This window comes from Camelus bactrianus, chromosome 3 (assembly GCF_048773025.1).
Source record: "Camelus bactrianus isolate YW-2024 breed Bactrian camel chromosome 3, ASM4877302v1, whole genome shotgun sequence".
Taxonomy (NCBI): Eukaryota; Metazoa; Chordata; class Mammalia; order Artiodactyla; family Camelidae; genus Camelus; species Camelus bactrianus.
This window is the reverse complement of record NC_133541.1, coordinates 20,555,185-20,571,649: the sequence shown is the minus strand read 5'-3', so window position 1 is coordinate 20,571,649 and position 16,465 is coordinate 20,555,185. Positions and strand designations below refer to the sequence as shown.

Here is a 16,465-nt window from a genome sequence, read left to right as displayed (position 1 = left end):
ATTACATATTTAGTTTCCTTCGTTGTTTTGAAAACAGCCTCACTATTCAACTTTTGACTATTCTTTCCTTAAACTGTTTGCTCTTAAGGAATGAAGACATTTTGGATTAATTCAATGAACATTAGTCTCAGAACAGCAAGGAGAACTGTTTTGTTTTGTTTTGTTGTTTTGTTACTGGGCATATGTGTTGAAGATGCAAGTTTAGTAGGCACATTTGAACCAGTAAAAGAGGAATCTGTGAGAATAGAATCGGGATGGCACTGATTAAGGAATAATAAGTGTGTCCTTTCCTTTCGAGCTCAGACAAATGAGAGGGAATTGTCAGATCAAATCTGTATAGATCAGAGCTATTGCCCCAAATTAAGTTTTATTAATAGTTTCAAGGACACATACAATCTATGGAAAATATGAAGGAGGGAGAGGTGCAGGGTATTCAGTGCAGCATCTCTGATTCCTACAGGATGCATCTCAAGCCCATGACTAATGAATAGGTGTAAGTAAGATGGGCAGTCACTTGCTTTATAAAACATGGCGTATTTAGGTTATGAAGTATCTACATTTTATACTCATATAGCTTGTGTGACATTTTCCAGAGAGCATGCCTCATGAATAATAGATTCTTGATTTAATTACCAAAGGCAACCCTAAACCAGATAGTCTCCTAAAGGGTTTTAAAGATGAGTATTCTCGTCCTACTAAATACCATTAGTGTGTGTTTAGAACATCCATTCTTAGTGGGTTAGCAATGAGTATAGATCATGTTCATCTGCCTTCTTTCAACCTAAGGAGTGTCTCTCCAGTAATGCAAAAATATTTTATAGGTGAACTATTTCCTAGTCTACCTACTCTCCTCAGTACGTATCTCCTTACTGAATATTTCTAAGACGTATTTTCATTTCTGTCTTATATTTTGTGCTATATTTTCTACAAAGATTAATCTTACTAGCATCATGAAAATTGATTGGATTTTTGACTTACACAGTTTTTAATAAGAATCTCTTTTGCAATATTTGTTAAACATGATATGTCTTCAGAGTTGTTTTAATATCCTATTGTCAGTGCAGTTACTCTTATTCTTGCAGCAACCACAGTCATTTTAACTTTTTAAATGTGTTGATGTAAGCATTTATTGAATGTTTAATTTTTATAAGGCCAACTTTACTTCCTTTTCTGGACAGTTTTCAGAGGGCTTTCATCAAGTGGTGGCTCTAGTTCAGATCATAAAATATATTCTCATCCTGAAGAATTATCATTTACAAAAGTCTGGTTTTACTTTCATTCTATAAATCAATTTTCAAAGCATTCGTTTATTGTACTGGTTTGTCAGAGAGATTAATGTAGTAATTTCCCTATGCACCAAACTTTACAACTGACTGAGATAGTAATCAAAGAACATTATTCTGTGAATTCTGGATTACATTTGGTTTGTGGACATACAGTATCCCAGTGATAATAGGAAAGAATTTAGGACATTGGGGTCCAGGCGTCACTGTGTTACACAGTCCACGTATATCCAGTGGAGATGACACAGTTTTGCTTCTTTGTTTATTCAAACCCAGTGAGTTGAATAATTGCCATTTAAAAAAATTTGTGATATTCAGGCCACTAGAAAACAATGATAAAAGCCACACTTCTTTGTGATGACCCACTATTACTTACGTTTAATATAGTATTTATACAATTGAACTTCCTTTGCTTGTTTCTTTAAGCCACACAGTCACTGACCTTTAAAGCCATCGGTGACTATATCTGATTCCCTATGCTTGTAATGAATAAGCCCTCTGCCACCACTGTTGACAGCTTTGCTAAAGTTATTATTAAATTAATCTATATAACTACAGTTTGTTTTCTCTTAAACCAATTTCCAGCCATTCCTAGTCTCCTGGAAAATAGCTTTTCTAATGCCTCTATTTATGTTAAGCAAGACTTTTTCATCATGCTGACAACCTTCTAGGAATGTTATTTCAATCCTACTGAGAATCTCCAGACAAGCTCCTAACATACCCACAGAATATTTGAAACAATGGGACTCATGCTTATCAAGTCACCACATATGTTGTTGCCATGGAATTCTTCTGTGGGTATAACAAGTCCTGAGGTTTCTCCCTCTAACTGGGCATCATTAGATTTGAGGGGAATAACTAAGAGTATTACTCTCTTCTGATGAGATGCTCGTTTGGAAATTGCATAGTGGCACCCCTCTCTAGTATTTTAATCCTTTTATGGGTACTTTTTCCATTTGTTATGTGACCCATTTCTATTTATTACTTTTCTTTCCACCCAAAATGATGTGTAAGCATCGTAGGCATGTTATATACCTATAGAGCTGATAATAAAAGCAGCCTTATTAACACCTGGCCACTCTCAACTCCTGTCTTAGGCAGTTGAGGTATTTGAAAAGTAGAGAACACAGGACAAGCCCTGCTGCTTGGTGATGGAACTGAATGTCCTGAAGGGCTGATGACTCATCCTAAAATACCTTTAGAAATATACACAGTAAATTCAATGACATCAAAATCAGGCCTCAGGCATTCTTTAGATATACAAAAATGTTAAATGGGTCCAGCATCACTGGAGAAGGAATAATGGAAGAAAATTTTTCTAAGATGGAAATATGGAGTGTTTTATATTGCATCCCCCCATTCCTCAATTCCTACCGCTAGATTTTACAAACAATTCCAGTGAGGATCTCGTATTACTCCCTCCCATTCTCAAACTTAGGACATATTCATTTAGATGATTAAACCAACCCATAGAGTCTTTTTAGTAATCCATTTTTTTAAAAAAAATTTATTTATATATTGGGGAGGGGGGAGGTAATTAGGTTATTTATTTATTTCCTGATGGAAGTAGTGGGGAATGAACCCAGGACGTCATGCATGCTAAGCAGGCATTCTACCACTGAGCTATACCCTCCCCCACCATTTTTAATAACAGGTATTTCAAATGCCTATGGAATAGCGCAATTCTCTGCATGTAATAAGTATTGTGATATGCTCATAAAATTTGTTTCCCTAATTCTTTCACTATAGTAAAACAATGTAAAAAACGTGTAACTTGAACAGAAGAAATATACCTGTGTAGGCCATGTTGACAGAAAATTGCTGTTCTAACCTTTACATGTATTCTCTGATGTTACATTTGTTACATGATTAGCAAAACTAAAATAAGGATTGGTGTCAGGCCTGGATAATTCATATTTGAAACCCTTAGGGCTACCAGTAGAGATGAAGTGGCATGAGCTATGTCATGTCCTAGTCCTAAGGAACTTTAGCCACATCCATTTTCAAGCAATTACTTTTCTGTTGATACTGGATGGATTTCTGGACACATGAGATATTTGTAGGGTTTTAAGGGAATTTATCTCTCAGCTATCAGTGATTGGTGGAACCCCTTATGTCCTTTTCTTTCATAAACCCGAATAGCGCTATAAATCCAACTAGGGCATTCCCTTAGCATTCCATTGTCTGAGTTGCCATCTATTTCTTTTTTTTTTTAATTGTTGTTTAAAGAACAACATTTTATAGTGATTTTAAGTCAAGATTTACATAAAATAAAAGTAAAACCACGCAACTGTTCTTAAGAGCTTGACGATGTCACATGTATATATACACTCACACACACGTGCATGCACCCACACACACAATTTGCGACTACTTCTCAGAACAAGGGATAGAGTCTCCATCATTTATGAAAGTGCCATTTTTGACTTTTCCAGTCAATATACTGATACTGTGATTTATTTTCACCATAAATAGTTTTGCATGTTTTTGAACTTTGTATAAATGGAATCATACAAGATGTTCATTTGTATGTTTGACTTCTTTTTAGTCACTGTACTGTATTTGAAATTCATACGTGTTGTTTTAATGTGTCAGCATTTTGTTTTTTAATGCTGAGTAGTGTTTGATTGTATGGACATAATAATTTGTTTATCAATTCTATTAATTATCAGATTATTTTGAATAAACATATATAAACACTTTGATACAATAAAAAATTAATATGAACAATACAATATAAATTTTTATACAAGTGTATAAGTGCACATTGTCATATATGGGTACCCACAAAAGAGTAAGTATAATTAGTAGGTCTTAGGATTAAGTGTATAGTTGATTTTATTAAAAACTAGGAAAGAGTTTATCAGATCTGTAAAATAAGGACAAAAATTGGACAGTTTTTTGGACAGCTTATTTTTGTCAGTTTAGTTTTCAATTTCAGGTATTCTATTTCTAATTTTTTCATATTTATAGAGATATGGCCTGTCCTAATACATATACTCTGCAAGTATTTAATTTCAGTCTATGGCTTGATTTTCACTTTCTTTACATTGACTTTTTTTGTGACTTTGTATTTTTTGTTTTGTTTTTAATTAATAGAATTTATTTTTAAAGCAATTTTAAGTTTACCAAAAAACGGATCAGAAAGTAGAGTTCCCGCACCACTTACCTCATATAATTTCCCCTATTATTAACATCATGCAATAGTGTCAAACATTTGTTAAAATTGATGTAACAAATATTGTAATACTGTAATTAACTAAACTCCACAGTTTAGAGTTTACTGTTTGTGCTGTACATTCTTAGGATTTTGGCAAGTGGATAGTGTCTTGGATCCACCATTATTTACTGAGCCCTAAAAAGTCCCATGTGCTCCATCTATTCACCTTTCCCTTACTTCCTCGAGGTTCTACTAAAAGAACAAAGAACCAAAGCAATGAATAAAAATAATTACAAATATGGTAGATATGAAATCAACTACATCAAGAAGCCAAAATACATCTCTATTAATTTCTGTGGATGATGTGAGGTATGGCTGAAGTTTCTTCATTATTAAAATACTGGTATCAGATTGCTTCAGCAAGATTTACTGAGAATTCTTTAACATTGAAATTGCATTGGCACCTTTTTACAGACCCAAATGACTGTATATATGTGGGCTTATTTCTGGATTTTCTATTTATTCTTGTTTTTCTTTCTAATACCTCACTGGCCTCATTGTTGTAGTTATGCAATAAGTTTTGGAATACAGTAATATGAGTTTGATTACTTTATTTTTTTTAAAATTGCCTAGTTCTACTCTAGGTCATTTGCATTCTCAAGTTTAATTTTAAGTTTTCAATTTGTGATTAAAAATATTTGCTGGATTTTGATAAGGATAGCATTGATTCCATATATGACATATGATATAAAATGTTAAAAATATTAAATATATATTTTTGGGGAAGAGGGAGGAAAGACATAGTGCAGATCATACATAAACAGGCTGTGGGCCAGATTAGTACACAGCATAATGTGGTGAATGTTTCAAGTGTACTTTATAAGAGAGATTTATGTTTTTTTAACTGTTTTATTTATTTTCTTGGGGGTAATTAAGTTTGCATATTTCATTTTGAAGGGAGTGCTGGGGATTCATGTGTACTTTAAAAAATGTATATTATGCAGATGTTAGGATCTGTGTTACAGAAATATTATTGTGATTGATTTGGCTAATAGTATTGTCCAGATATCTTGTATCTTTATAGTATTTGCTTTTCTGTTCTATAATTACTAAAATTAGCATATTAAAATATCCAAGTGTAGATATCAGAATGAACTTTATATTGATACAACTAGTTTCATACAGATATATGTATATACATGGATTAGTATACAACCACATAAATTTTTTGCCTATTTTTGACATATATTTGGTTTATGATGTGTGTACAGCATAGTGATTCAGTTTATATATTGAATATATATATTCACATATATTCCTTTTCATACTCTTTTTCATTATAGGATGTTACAAGATAGTGAATATAGTTCCCTGAGCTATACAGGACTTTGCTGTTTATTTATTTTATATATAGTAGTTGGTATCTGCAAAGCCTGAACTCCCAATGTATCCGTCTACCTCCCCTTCCCACCCTGGTAACCTAAGTTTGTTTTCTATGTCTGTGAGTCTATTTCTCTTTTGTAAGTAAATTCATTTGTATCCTCTTCTTAGATTCTACATATAAGTTATATCATATCACATTTGTCTTTCTCTTTCTGGCTTACTTCACTTAGTACGAAAATCTCCACATCTATCCATGTTGCTGCAAGTGGCATTGTTTTTATTATTTTTTATGGTTAAGTAGTATTTCACTGTATCTATATACCACAACTTCTTTATCCAGTCATTTGTTGATAGACATTTAGATTGCTTCCATGTCTTGGCTTCTGTAAACAGTGTTGCTGTGAACACTGGAATGCATGTGTCTTTTCAAATTAGAGTTTCCTCCAGATACACCCATATATAATTTAATTGTTCTATCAGCTGAGCAGTTCTAAAAGTGATACCCCAGCAGAAATCCACAGTAGCAATCTAGCAACTAGATCTTGGTTTCTAATGTCATTCTTCAATAAAAAGAATCAAAGCTTGTTGAAGAAATAGCTGATTGTAGGACTGGGAAAGGAAATACAGAAGATGGTTCTGGAATATCTTGTATTGCCAGAAAATGTGCACACACAGAAACACACAATGAAGTTGAGGGTATAGCAAAAGGACACAATAATTGACTTTAAGGGTTCCCAATGGGCAAAGCTGAAAAAATTGGAGCATTAAAATAAAAAAATCCAAGTCCATGTTGATATTAATATATAACCAATCATAAATAAGTAAATGGGAGAGAATAAATAAATCTTCCATATAGAGCAACTCAAAATAATGTATGAAGATACTCCTCCTTCAAAGAGGTTAAGCATATTTCCCCATTTCTTAAATGTTGGTAGAATGCAGTGACTTCTTCCCAAAGAATACACTAAACGAAGGGAGAACTTGACAGTGGAGAAACTGGGTAAACACTAAGTGTATTAACTTAACATCAACAGTAATACATCATGTTGAAAGTACCCTTGATATGATGTGATGAAATGACACCTTACCACTGTGGTCTTTTTCTCCAAAACACATAATCCTATACAATCATGGGAAAGAACATCAGATAAATCCCATTAGAGGGCCATACTATAAATACATGGCATAATTCCTCAAAACTTTGGAGGTAATTAAAAACACAGAGAATCCTTGAAACTGTCACAGTATAGAGAAGCCTAAGGGGCACGAGGACTAACTGTAGTTTAGATAAAAGATATTAGGTAAAAAGTAAGGGATTCAGAATAAAATAAAGACTTTAGATAATAATAAGTTGTCAACATTGGTTCATTAGTTGTAAGAAATATGCTATAGTAATATGAGGTAAATAAAACTAGGGGTGAGGTATGTGGGAACTAACTGTAGTATCTTTGTATTTTTTCTGTTAATCAAAAACTACTCTAAGAGCATTATTAACATAATGCACAGTATTAGGTGAACCTATCTATTCTTTGTACATAAATTCTTATTTACTGCTTTAATTACATGTGATCACCTATTCTAAAATATCATTTTCATTATATATCTAATGTATTCATTTCTCATAAGAAATAAAAGCTAATCATTTCCACAATAAAACTCAACTGTGATTTGGATTTGTATACTACTTCTTTTAGTTCTGTGAAATGTGCTTCACGTGTTTTAAAATGTATTATTAGCTCCATGAACAATAATGATTATTATATCTTTCTGAGATAAAGCCCCTTTCATTATGATGAAATATTCCTCTTTATTTCTCAAAGTTTATTTTGTCTGATATTAATACATTCCACATGCTTCCTTACAATTATTATTTGCTATTGTTTTATTTCTTTACTTTAAATGTATCTGTGCTGCTATATTGAAATCATGGCTCTTGTAATCTACATGTAGTTAAGTATTTTTTAGTGGATTCTAATAATCTCTGTTACTTGAGGTTTTAGCCCATTATTGTACTGGCCTACTTGTATTACATTTGTTCCTTTATCCCTTCTTTGTTTCCTGCCTTTGTTTATAGAACAATGTTTCTATTTCTCTATGTCTTTCTCCACTAACTAGTATTCCACTTTACTTTCACTATTGTCTTTTCAGTTTTATCTTCTTCTATTATTTAGCGACTGCTCTAAGGATTATGAAAAGATTATAAGGATAAGATAAATATCCATCCTTAATTTACTTATGTCCAACTGGAATATGATGCCATCACTGCAAAATGTCATAACTTTACAAAAGTACGATTCCATTTACCTTTTACACACTTGACTATTATTGCTATATAATTTACTTTTAGTGTGTTGTATAAACCTCATATTGTATCGATATTATCCTACATTTAAATAGTCAATTGTCTTAAAGGAATATTTTAAAAGTCTCATATTTACCAACTGTATTGCCCTTTCCAAGGTTTCTCATTTCTTTATGTCAAGGATTCAATCTACAATTATTTCTATTCAGCCTAAAGATATTTATTTAGTATTGTTTAAAATGAAATCCTTATTACAGTAAATTCTCTCAGCATTTTTTCTCTCAAAATGTTATTATTTCTTCATTTTTGAAGGTTATTTTTACTGAACAATTCTGGGTTTCATTACCTCTAATGTGAATTCAGTTGTCTTTATTGTTGTATTTTTTTTCCTGAACATATGTTTATTCTTCGGATGCTTTAAAGATCTTTTCTTTCACAATAGGACTAAAACTGATTAAAAATAACAGGAAAACAGGATAGTATATTGTGAATCATTCTTAACAGTTTATTTTTTCTTGTTTATTTCAGATAAAACTACTTATTATCTTTACTTATATCTTTACTTCTCTTCTCCAATTACATGTATGTTTGTTAGTTCATAATCTGAGTTGTTTGTGTTTCTGCTTCCATTGAGATGGGTATATGTATATACATAATATATATAAATACATTATAAACTATATCATATATATAATATTCTCCTGATATTTCAATAATTGATTTATATTACTATATTCTGGGCATTGTAGATAATACAAACTCCTGTCAAGTCTTAATGTTTATATATATACACAGACATACTATATATATATATATATATATATGCGCGTATATATAGTATCTATCCACTGGGAGGATTTCTCTTCAACTGTGTCCTTCAAGGATGTCCCGGAAAGGGACTGGGGTGCTGCAGTCCACTTTCCAGTGATGCCTGAATACTATGCAAAATTCTCTTCAAACCTTGCCCAAGACTTTTCTCTTTCTGTCACCTGATAGAAAGAGGTTCTCATGAGGCCATAGGTGCAGACTGGGAGAGAGAAGGCAATGTAGTAGCAGTGGAGACTATGGGCATTTGGGCCCTTCTTCTGGTAATTTAAAAGTTTGTGTTTTCAGGGCATGTCCAGGCCTGATCACATACTACACAGCTTCCATTTGATGATGAAGTGCTGTTGTGCACACTCAACTTTTTGGTTTTATAGGTCAGGTAACATCAGTGGATGATGAGCATCTCAGGTTTATGGTAACTTGGTGCCCCTTGGTTAAGCAGTCAGTTTCTAAAGACTCATAGTAGGCCAAGAGGTTTTTCTCAAAAGGAGATTAATTATCCATGGAGGATAGCAGGGCTTTGCTCCAAAATTAGGAGAGTCTACACTGAAACTCACCTATAAGGGCTTGTCAAAGGCTCCAACCAGCATCTCTATCTGCCACTGACACTCTAAGCACCTCTGGATGTGGAGGATTATACGGCTAAAGTGGTAGAGCAGCTTGCACACCAGCCCAGACCTGCTTACTGGGACTTTTCGAGTTCTTAGTCCTACTCAAAACCAGCAGCTATTCAGGTAACTGGGTAAATGTATAGGAATAAAACCCCCAAATGAGGAATATGCTGCCTCTAAAATCCAAAGAGGCCCACCAGGCATTGTGCCTCTTTTCTGGCTGGAGCATGGGCCAGCTGTAACAATTTATCCTTTACCACAATGGATTTGGGGACCCACTGACTCAGTATGAGACAAACCTCAGGTAGAAGTCCATCAATCACCTGAATTTCATGCCTCTACTCAGATTGGCATATCATATTGATAGTTTGGGTCTCATGGTATCAATGTAAGTTCAGAACCAGTGTCCAGTATTCCAAAAATGCCCGATTATTTCCTTTTCCCCAGTGTATGGCTACCCTGGTAAAAAGGCATAGGTTTATTTGCGGAAGGCTGAGAAAAAGACTCAAGAGTGCAAATTTTTGGTGTGTGCAGGTGTCCTTCCTCAAGAAGACTTGACATCCTCTTTATTCAAGGCATGTTAGGTCTGGGAATTGATTAAGGGGTCATATTTGTTTTTATGACTCACACTGGTCTTTTGTTCTCTTGATCTTGAACTTTTCCACATTTATAGGTCAAGTGTGAATGTAGTAGTTTTCCTATCTATTTCACTTGTAGGAACACCATAATCAACTAGCCAATGCTATAGGTCTGTGTGAGTCAGGCTACTGACTGCTCCTTTGACTTTGCTGTTCATTATGATAATGCTGCCACCTTTCTTTAGGCAGTTGAGGGCTACACTTGGCCCCTGTCACTCTGGGATCCAATTACTCCCATTGCATTTAGGTTTCTCAATTCAGTGATAACAGTTCCCACTATAACACCTGGCCTATGGAGAAGAGTGATCACAAAACTCTTCAGAGATGCCTGAGCTCCCTTACAAATTTGTTTCTCACAGTAGTGGTGAAAGACATGTCTTCTAAACCCTCTCAGTGTAGGTGAGTAGATCTTAAATGACAAACCTCCTCTAACATTCCAATTTTCCTAAAAACTATTGGTTTGTTTTCTCTGAAAAACCCAGACTAAGAGAGATTTTATTTATGTAAAATATAACTTACATATAACATATATTATTTGTATATTATATGCATATACCCAAAATTACTTCCCTCTCTGTAAATATATGTTATATATAATAAATATATACTTTATTATTATATACAAATATATATTTATATTATTATATAAAAATAAATAATATATGTACAAATAATTAGCTCATGATTATGGAGCCTGGAAAGTCCTAAGATCTGCTGTTGGCAAGCTGGAGACCTAGAATACCGATGAAATATTTCGAGTCCAAATGCTTGAGAACCAGAGAGTCAATGATGTAATTTACAGTCTGAATTGGAGATAGAAGGCAGAAAAAGTAAATTCTCCTTTATTCAGTCTTTTTTGTATTTTGGGCTTCAAAGGATTAGATAAGGCCCATCCACTTAGGGGAAGGACCATCTACTTCACTCAGTCTACAAGGAAAATTGTTCATCTCTTTCAGAAGCATTCCTATAGATACATGCAGAATAATGTTTAAACAAATATCTGGACATTCTGTGGCCCAGTCAAGTTGATATATTAAAAAAACCCATCACAGTTAAAATTTTTAGCCTATTTTGCATATACATGCTTATCTTCTCAAGTTTAAAAAAAATTGTAGCAGAGTAAAACTAAAAATGATACTGTTGGAAAATAATAGTTGGCATTTGAAATATTTATCTAAGATTTACTTTGCTTTCAGTGTATTTCTTGAAGTTTAGAAAAGGCAAACAGTTATTTCCAGGAAGAGGGGACTACTTGCTTCACTGACATATGAAGAAAATAATTACGTTTTGGAACTCTTATTTCTTAAGGCCTTTTATGTGGGCTTTGTTCTATAATATACACAATATTTTTAATATCTACTTTATTTTCACTGATCTTATAAAACTATCAACTTTTGGGTTTATTTTTAAGAGTTTATATTTAGGTTATTGTATAATAGGTTTTACCACTGATTCTATTAATTCTAAGTGTATAACTCAAAACTAATAATGTACACAATAGAGAAATTTAGTATTTTAAGATAATAGTTTTTGTTTTTGCTAGATTGCACCAGAAAATAACTATTGGAAGCTTTCATTCTTAAAATCAAGGTGTAAATTAAAGACATCACTTTAAAATGTGTTTGATTTTGTGTAAAATAATTCTTTTAAAATGGCATTTTTCTAGACTCCAGCTATTTTGAATGAGTAGAAATTCATTCAGAAGTAAATTGTCTCCATTGGTATTTGAATCTAAGTAAGATGTAGAATCAGATCTAATTTAGTGTGATAGATACAGAATTAGTTCCCTGAACATTTCATTATATCACAATAGAATGTTAAATAAAATATTTATTAAATGTGAAAAATAAAGGTATAATATACTAATCTATTATAATATTATGATAATTATGTTAAACATATGGAAAATAATGGAGAGGAATACAGAAAAATTAAAACTAACTTTTATTTTTGTGTATATATATACATACATATACATATACATATATATGTCTAAAATTTCCACTGAAATTTTCTAACAGTACAAACTTGTTCCTGCTTTTTATTTTGGCTACTTATTAATAATTTCCATAATATAAGCATAAGATGGGGCCCCTGACATACTACACAATCTTTGCTCCACACCATTTAATATTCCACAATTTTCAAAAAATTGCATCATTATCCCTGGATTATCTTTGTTTCAGTCTGAAACTACATTTGATGATATTGACAATTGACCAATCTCTCATGTTCCCTTTTCTGTGTACAAATGTAAGAACAGTAGAGTATACACTGTGGGAGACATTGTGTAGTTTATTTCCTCCATTGCTCTTGACTAGTTTTGTTTACTTTTCTTTTCTTTTATTGAGAAATTAACAAAAATCTATTCATAAAATGTATAAAATATGTACAACTTAAAAATAAAGAGAAATTTTAAAACTGTATAGTTGCTTTCAATACTATATACCTGTTGACAGTATTTTTATGAAAAATAAAGATGTAAGAAGGTGAAATTATGCACAATATACCATATTTTGACATAATATCTCACTTAAATGATTAACCCAACAGTATATATGTAGGTCATAACTTTAATGGCTGTAGATAGCAGCATTGTATACATTCGAACCACATTAATAAGGTGAACATTTTAGTTGTTTCCACATTTTTTGCCAAAGTAAGTAAAGCTTCTAATACATATAAATTCTCTACCATCTATTTTTATCCTCTTCTAATTTTTTACTTTCATTAAAGCATCTTTTCTTTTTATCCTCTTAGAATAAAAGTACTAGTAACACAAAGATACATGTACAAAAAATAGTTTGAAAAAAGTATTTGAAAAATGCAGTCATTAAAATAATGTATTTACATATAGAGATTTCTAATATGTAATTTTAGTAAAAAAGGCAAGTTTTATATTATTGATGGTCTGATTTTTCTAATAATCACTGACAATTAAATGCATATGTATATGTAAAAACATATTGTTAAAAAAGAGGAAATATTTTGTTTTTTAGGAAAGATGTATTGAAACTAACAATTTTATATATACATGTATACTATATCAATATTATATATATATATATATACACACACACACATATCTATATATATATATCAATCGTTCTCTTTTGGATTTTACATTTCAGTGGGCACAAAAAATAATTTAACCAAATGGGATGAATATCAGGATAGGATAGTGAAATGTGCTTTATAATTACACAGCAGATATATTAATTCTCATCTAGAGAGTCAGGGAAGGCATCCCTAAGAAGGAATTTTTAAAACGAGATTTGATACATATTTAGTTAGGGGAAATGCAGAGAAGAAGGGTGTTAAAGGGTGAAGAAAACATCTGCAAACATCAGGTGTGAAAGCTTGAACAGGCCTTCTGAGAAATGAGGAAAATAAAAGGAGGCAAAAGAAAATAATTAGTATGTAGAGTGTATAGCAAAGAGGATAAAGGTGGCAGAGATGCATCTGGAGGTGAGAAGAAGATTAGGGGTGATGCATAAATAAAGCTATAGGGTCCAAGCAATTAGAATAACAATAAAATGATTCTTTTAAAAAAGAATAGTATCCCCTTTTAATAGAAGCCACATAAATTCACACACACACACACACACACACACACACACACATTGCCCAATATAACAGAAATTTGATAAGACTAACCCTGGTTTGTAAGACATTAGATTCATGATTTTTATGCACTGTACTTGGCTGAAGATTTTTTAAGCTAAAAGTAACATGACTAGGTTTGTGATGTGGAAAAATAAACTTCTTTAGTAAGAAAAATGGTTTGGAGTAGAGCAAGAGGGAGGTAGGCATCAATTAGGAGACTGCTGCAGTGGTCCAGATAAGACTGATCAATAAAACTAGGGTGCAGCCAGAGAGGTGGAGACAGATGAATGAGGAAGATTACTTCAGAAAAGAAAAGGCTGCATATGGTTACTTGAACATCGGGCTTAAAAGTGAGGAACGAGTGAAATATGAATCCCAAGTCTGAAATTTTGGCTACCATAAAAAAATAGATTAAAACAGTCAAATAATTCAGAGATGAAATGGGACACCAAAGAAAAAGGCGTAGCCAGCATGTAATGGGAATTGCTATGTATTTGATGGAAGACAACAGAGCAGGTATAGGCTAGTAAAGTACTCAAGTTTCAGAATAGTCTTAGGTTTGCAAAAATGCTAGGATTTTTTCAAATTCACAATTTCTATGAATACATGATCCACTTGTCTGTTTTAAATACTCAATGAACAACCTTCTATACTAAGATTTTACTTTTAAGATGGAAAAGAGTCAGAAGACATTTATGAAAAAAATTCTAAAATTTTCATCAAACTATATGGCCAATGGAGAAATCCTGTGTGTTTTATATCACTTGAAATTTCAAATCAGTCCATAAAATACATCAATTTCTAAAAAAAATGAAAATATCGTGATTGAAATAGTACCCTCCCAAAGTCATACAGAGAATGATCTCTGAGGTTAAAATTCTCTTTCTCTGAGTGGTCTCCCTGATGACAGAGCCTGTGCATCTGCAAACAATATTATCCTGAAGGGAGATAAAATCATTTTAAAATTACAGTATTTATCCTAATCTTATCATTATAATAAGGTCAGAGATTCCTCACATCATCTCTTTGAGTTTAGTGATTTTAAATATAATCAAAAAGATATTAATATTTTACACTTAAGAACTAGATTAATAGGTTTTTTATTGTTAATGTACTAGAGGTTCAAATTTTGGTAGCATTCTATTCAAAAATATCTTGGAAACACTGTGTTTTGGAAAAGAGATTTTTATCTTTATTTTATTTAAATTTTAATCCCTTAAAATGTGTGTTTAAAATTTTTGAGAATGATGAAGTTGAACTGCTCAATTTCTCCAAAGTGAAAAATAAGGTAACCATTGCAGTCATTGTTCCTGTTATGTCACATGGAGATAAACTGGTATTTGCCAAAATTATTTTTTCTATAACAACAATGCATATTTACAGAACTCTTCTTTTCTACCTCTCTGAAGCTTCACACTGACCAAGATAAAGGAGACGGAAATTTAAAATACATATTAACAGGAGATGGGGCTGGCAGTCTGTTCGTAATAGATGAAAACACAGGAGATATTCATGCTGCAAAGAAATTAGACAGAGAAGAAAAGTCCCTGTACATTCTTCGTGCCAAGGCTATAGACAGAAAGACTGGACGGCAGGTGGAACCTGAATCTGAATTTATCATTAAGATCCATGATATCAACGACAATGAACCAAAATTCACAAAAGACATATACACTGCCAGTGTTCCTGAAATGTCTGGAGTTGGTAGGTATATGCTAATCCATGTAAACTAACTTTTAATTTTTTTTTTTTGCTAAGATACTTATTATGAACATACAGTTATGAGACACGGCCTCTCAAGATAAGAACTGTAACTGAAAACTACTATTTAGTGTTAGCCATCTGACGTCTAATAATTTTCAATGTATGTTTCTTAACATTTCCTGCTATTTTGTAACTGGTATCTAAAGTAATTACTGAGAACAATTACTCCATTGCAGTTCAACCAACGTCTTCACCTCAATTCAACTATCATTCAAATGGCAGTCAAGTTTAATGTATTTTTGCTTTAAATGAAAGGAATACCAAATAGTGTCAGCAGTTTTGGACAGTTTTGCTTGCATTATTTTGCATAATAACAACTAATGCTTGCACTTGACAAATTTCTTTTGATGGTCTCATTTGATCATTGAAACAACTTAACGTGGGAAGCATGGCAAATAGAACTTTAAATCCCCATTCTGTTAATTAGGAACCCTGGATTCAGAAAGATTAAGCAACTGAATTAAGATCAAATAACCTGGTATCATAACAACAATATTCCAAGTCTTTTTTATGTTATTCTAGTTATATTCTACCCATTAATGGTTTATCGTGAAGTCTACAAATAATTGGTTCATTTTTTAAAGCTGCCAGTGATTTTAGATACTATTTGTTATTATGAAATGTTTTTATGAAATGTTTTTATGAAATGTTTTAATGTGACTACATTTAGCTATACATACACGAAGGGTTTAGCTTTGTTAATGAGACAATAAGAACTGACTCTTAAGTCATAACACATTTCTAAAACTATCCAGTGATATACACTTACATTTTGGGATATATTTGGGATATAATATAGTATATTATAACCCAAATATGCAACCAATTTTCAAAATTCGGTATTTAGTTGAATATTCTTTTAAAGTCAGTTTTAAATATATAACTTTGACATT

At 32.2% G+C, this 16,465-nt stretch overlaps 1 protein-coding gene across 1 annotated transcript in view; it reads left to right on the top strand.

The window, feature by feature from the left end:
- The window catches only part of CDH9 (cadherin 9), a 113,320-nt gene that overhangs the window by 68,267 nt on the left and 28,588 nt on the right, over positions 1 to 16,465 (top strand). Inside the window, exon 3 of the mRNA XM_074356624.1 lies at positions 15,218 to 15,512. Within this exon, the coding sequence (XP_074212725.1) occupies positions 15,218 to 15,512 (295 nt within the window). The remainder of the gene's footprint in view (positions 1 to 15,217; positions 15,513 to 16,465) is intronic.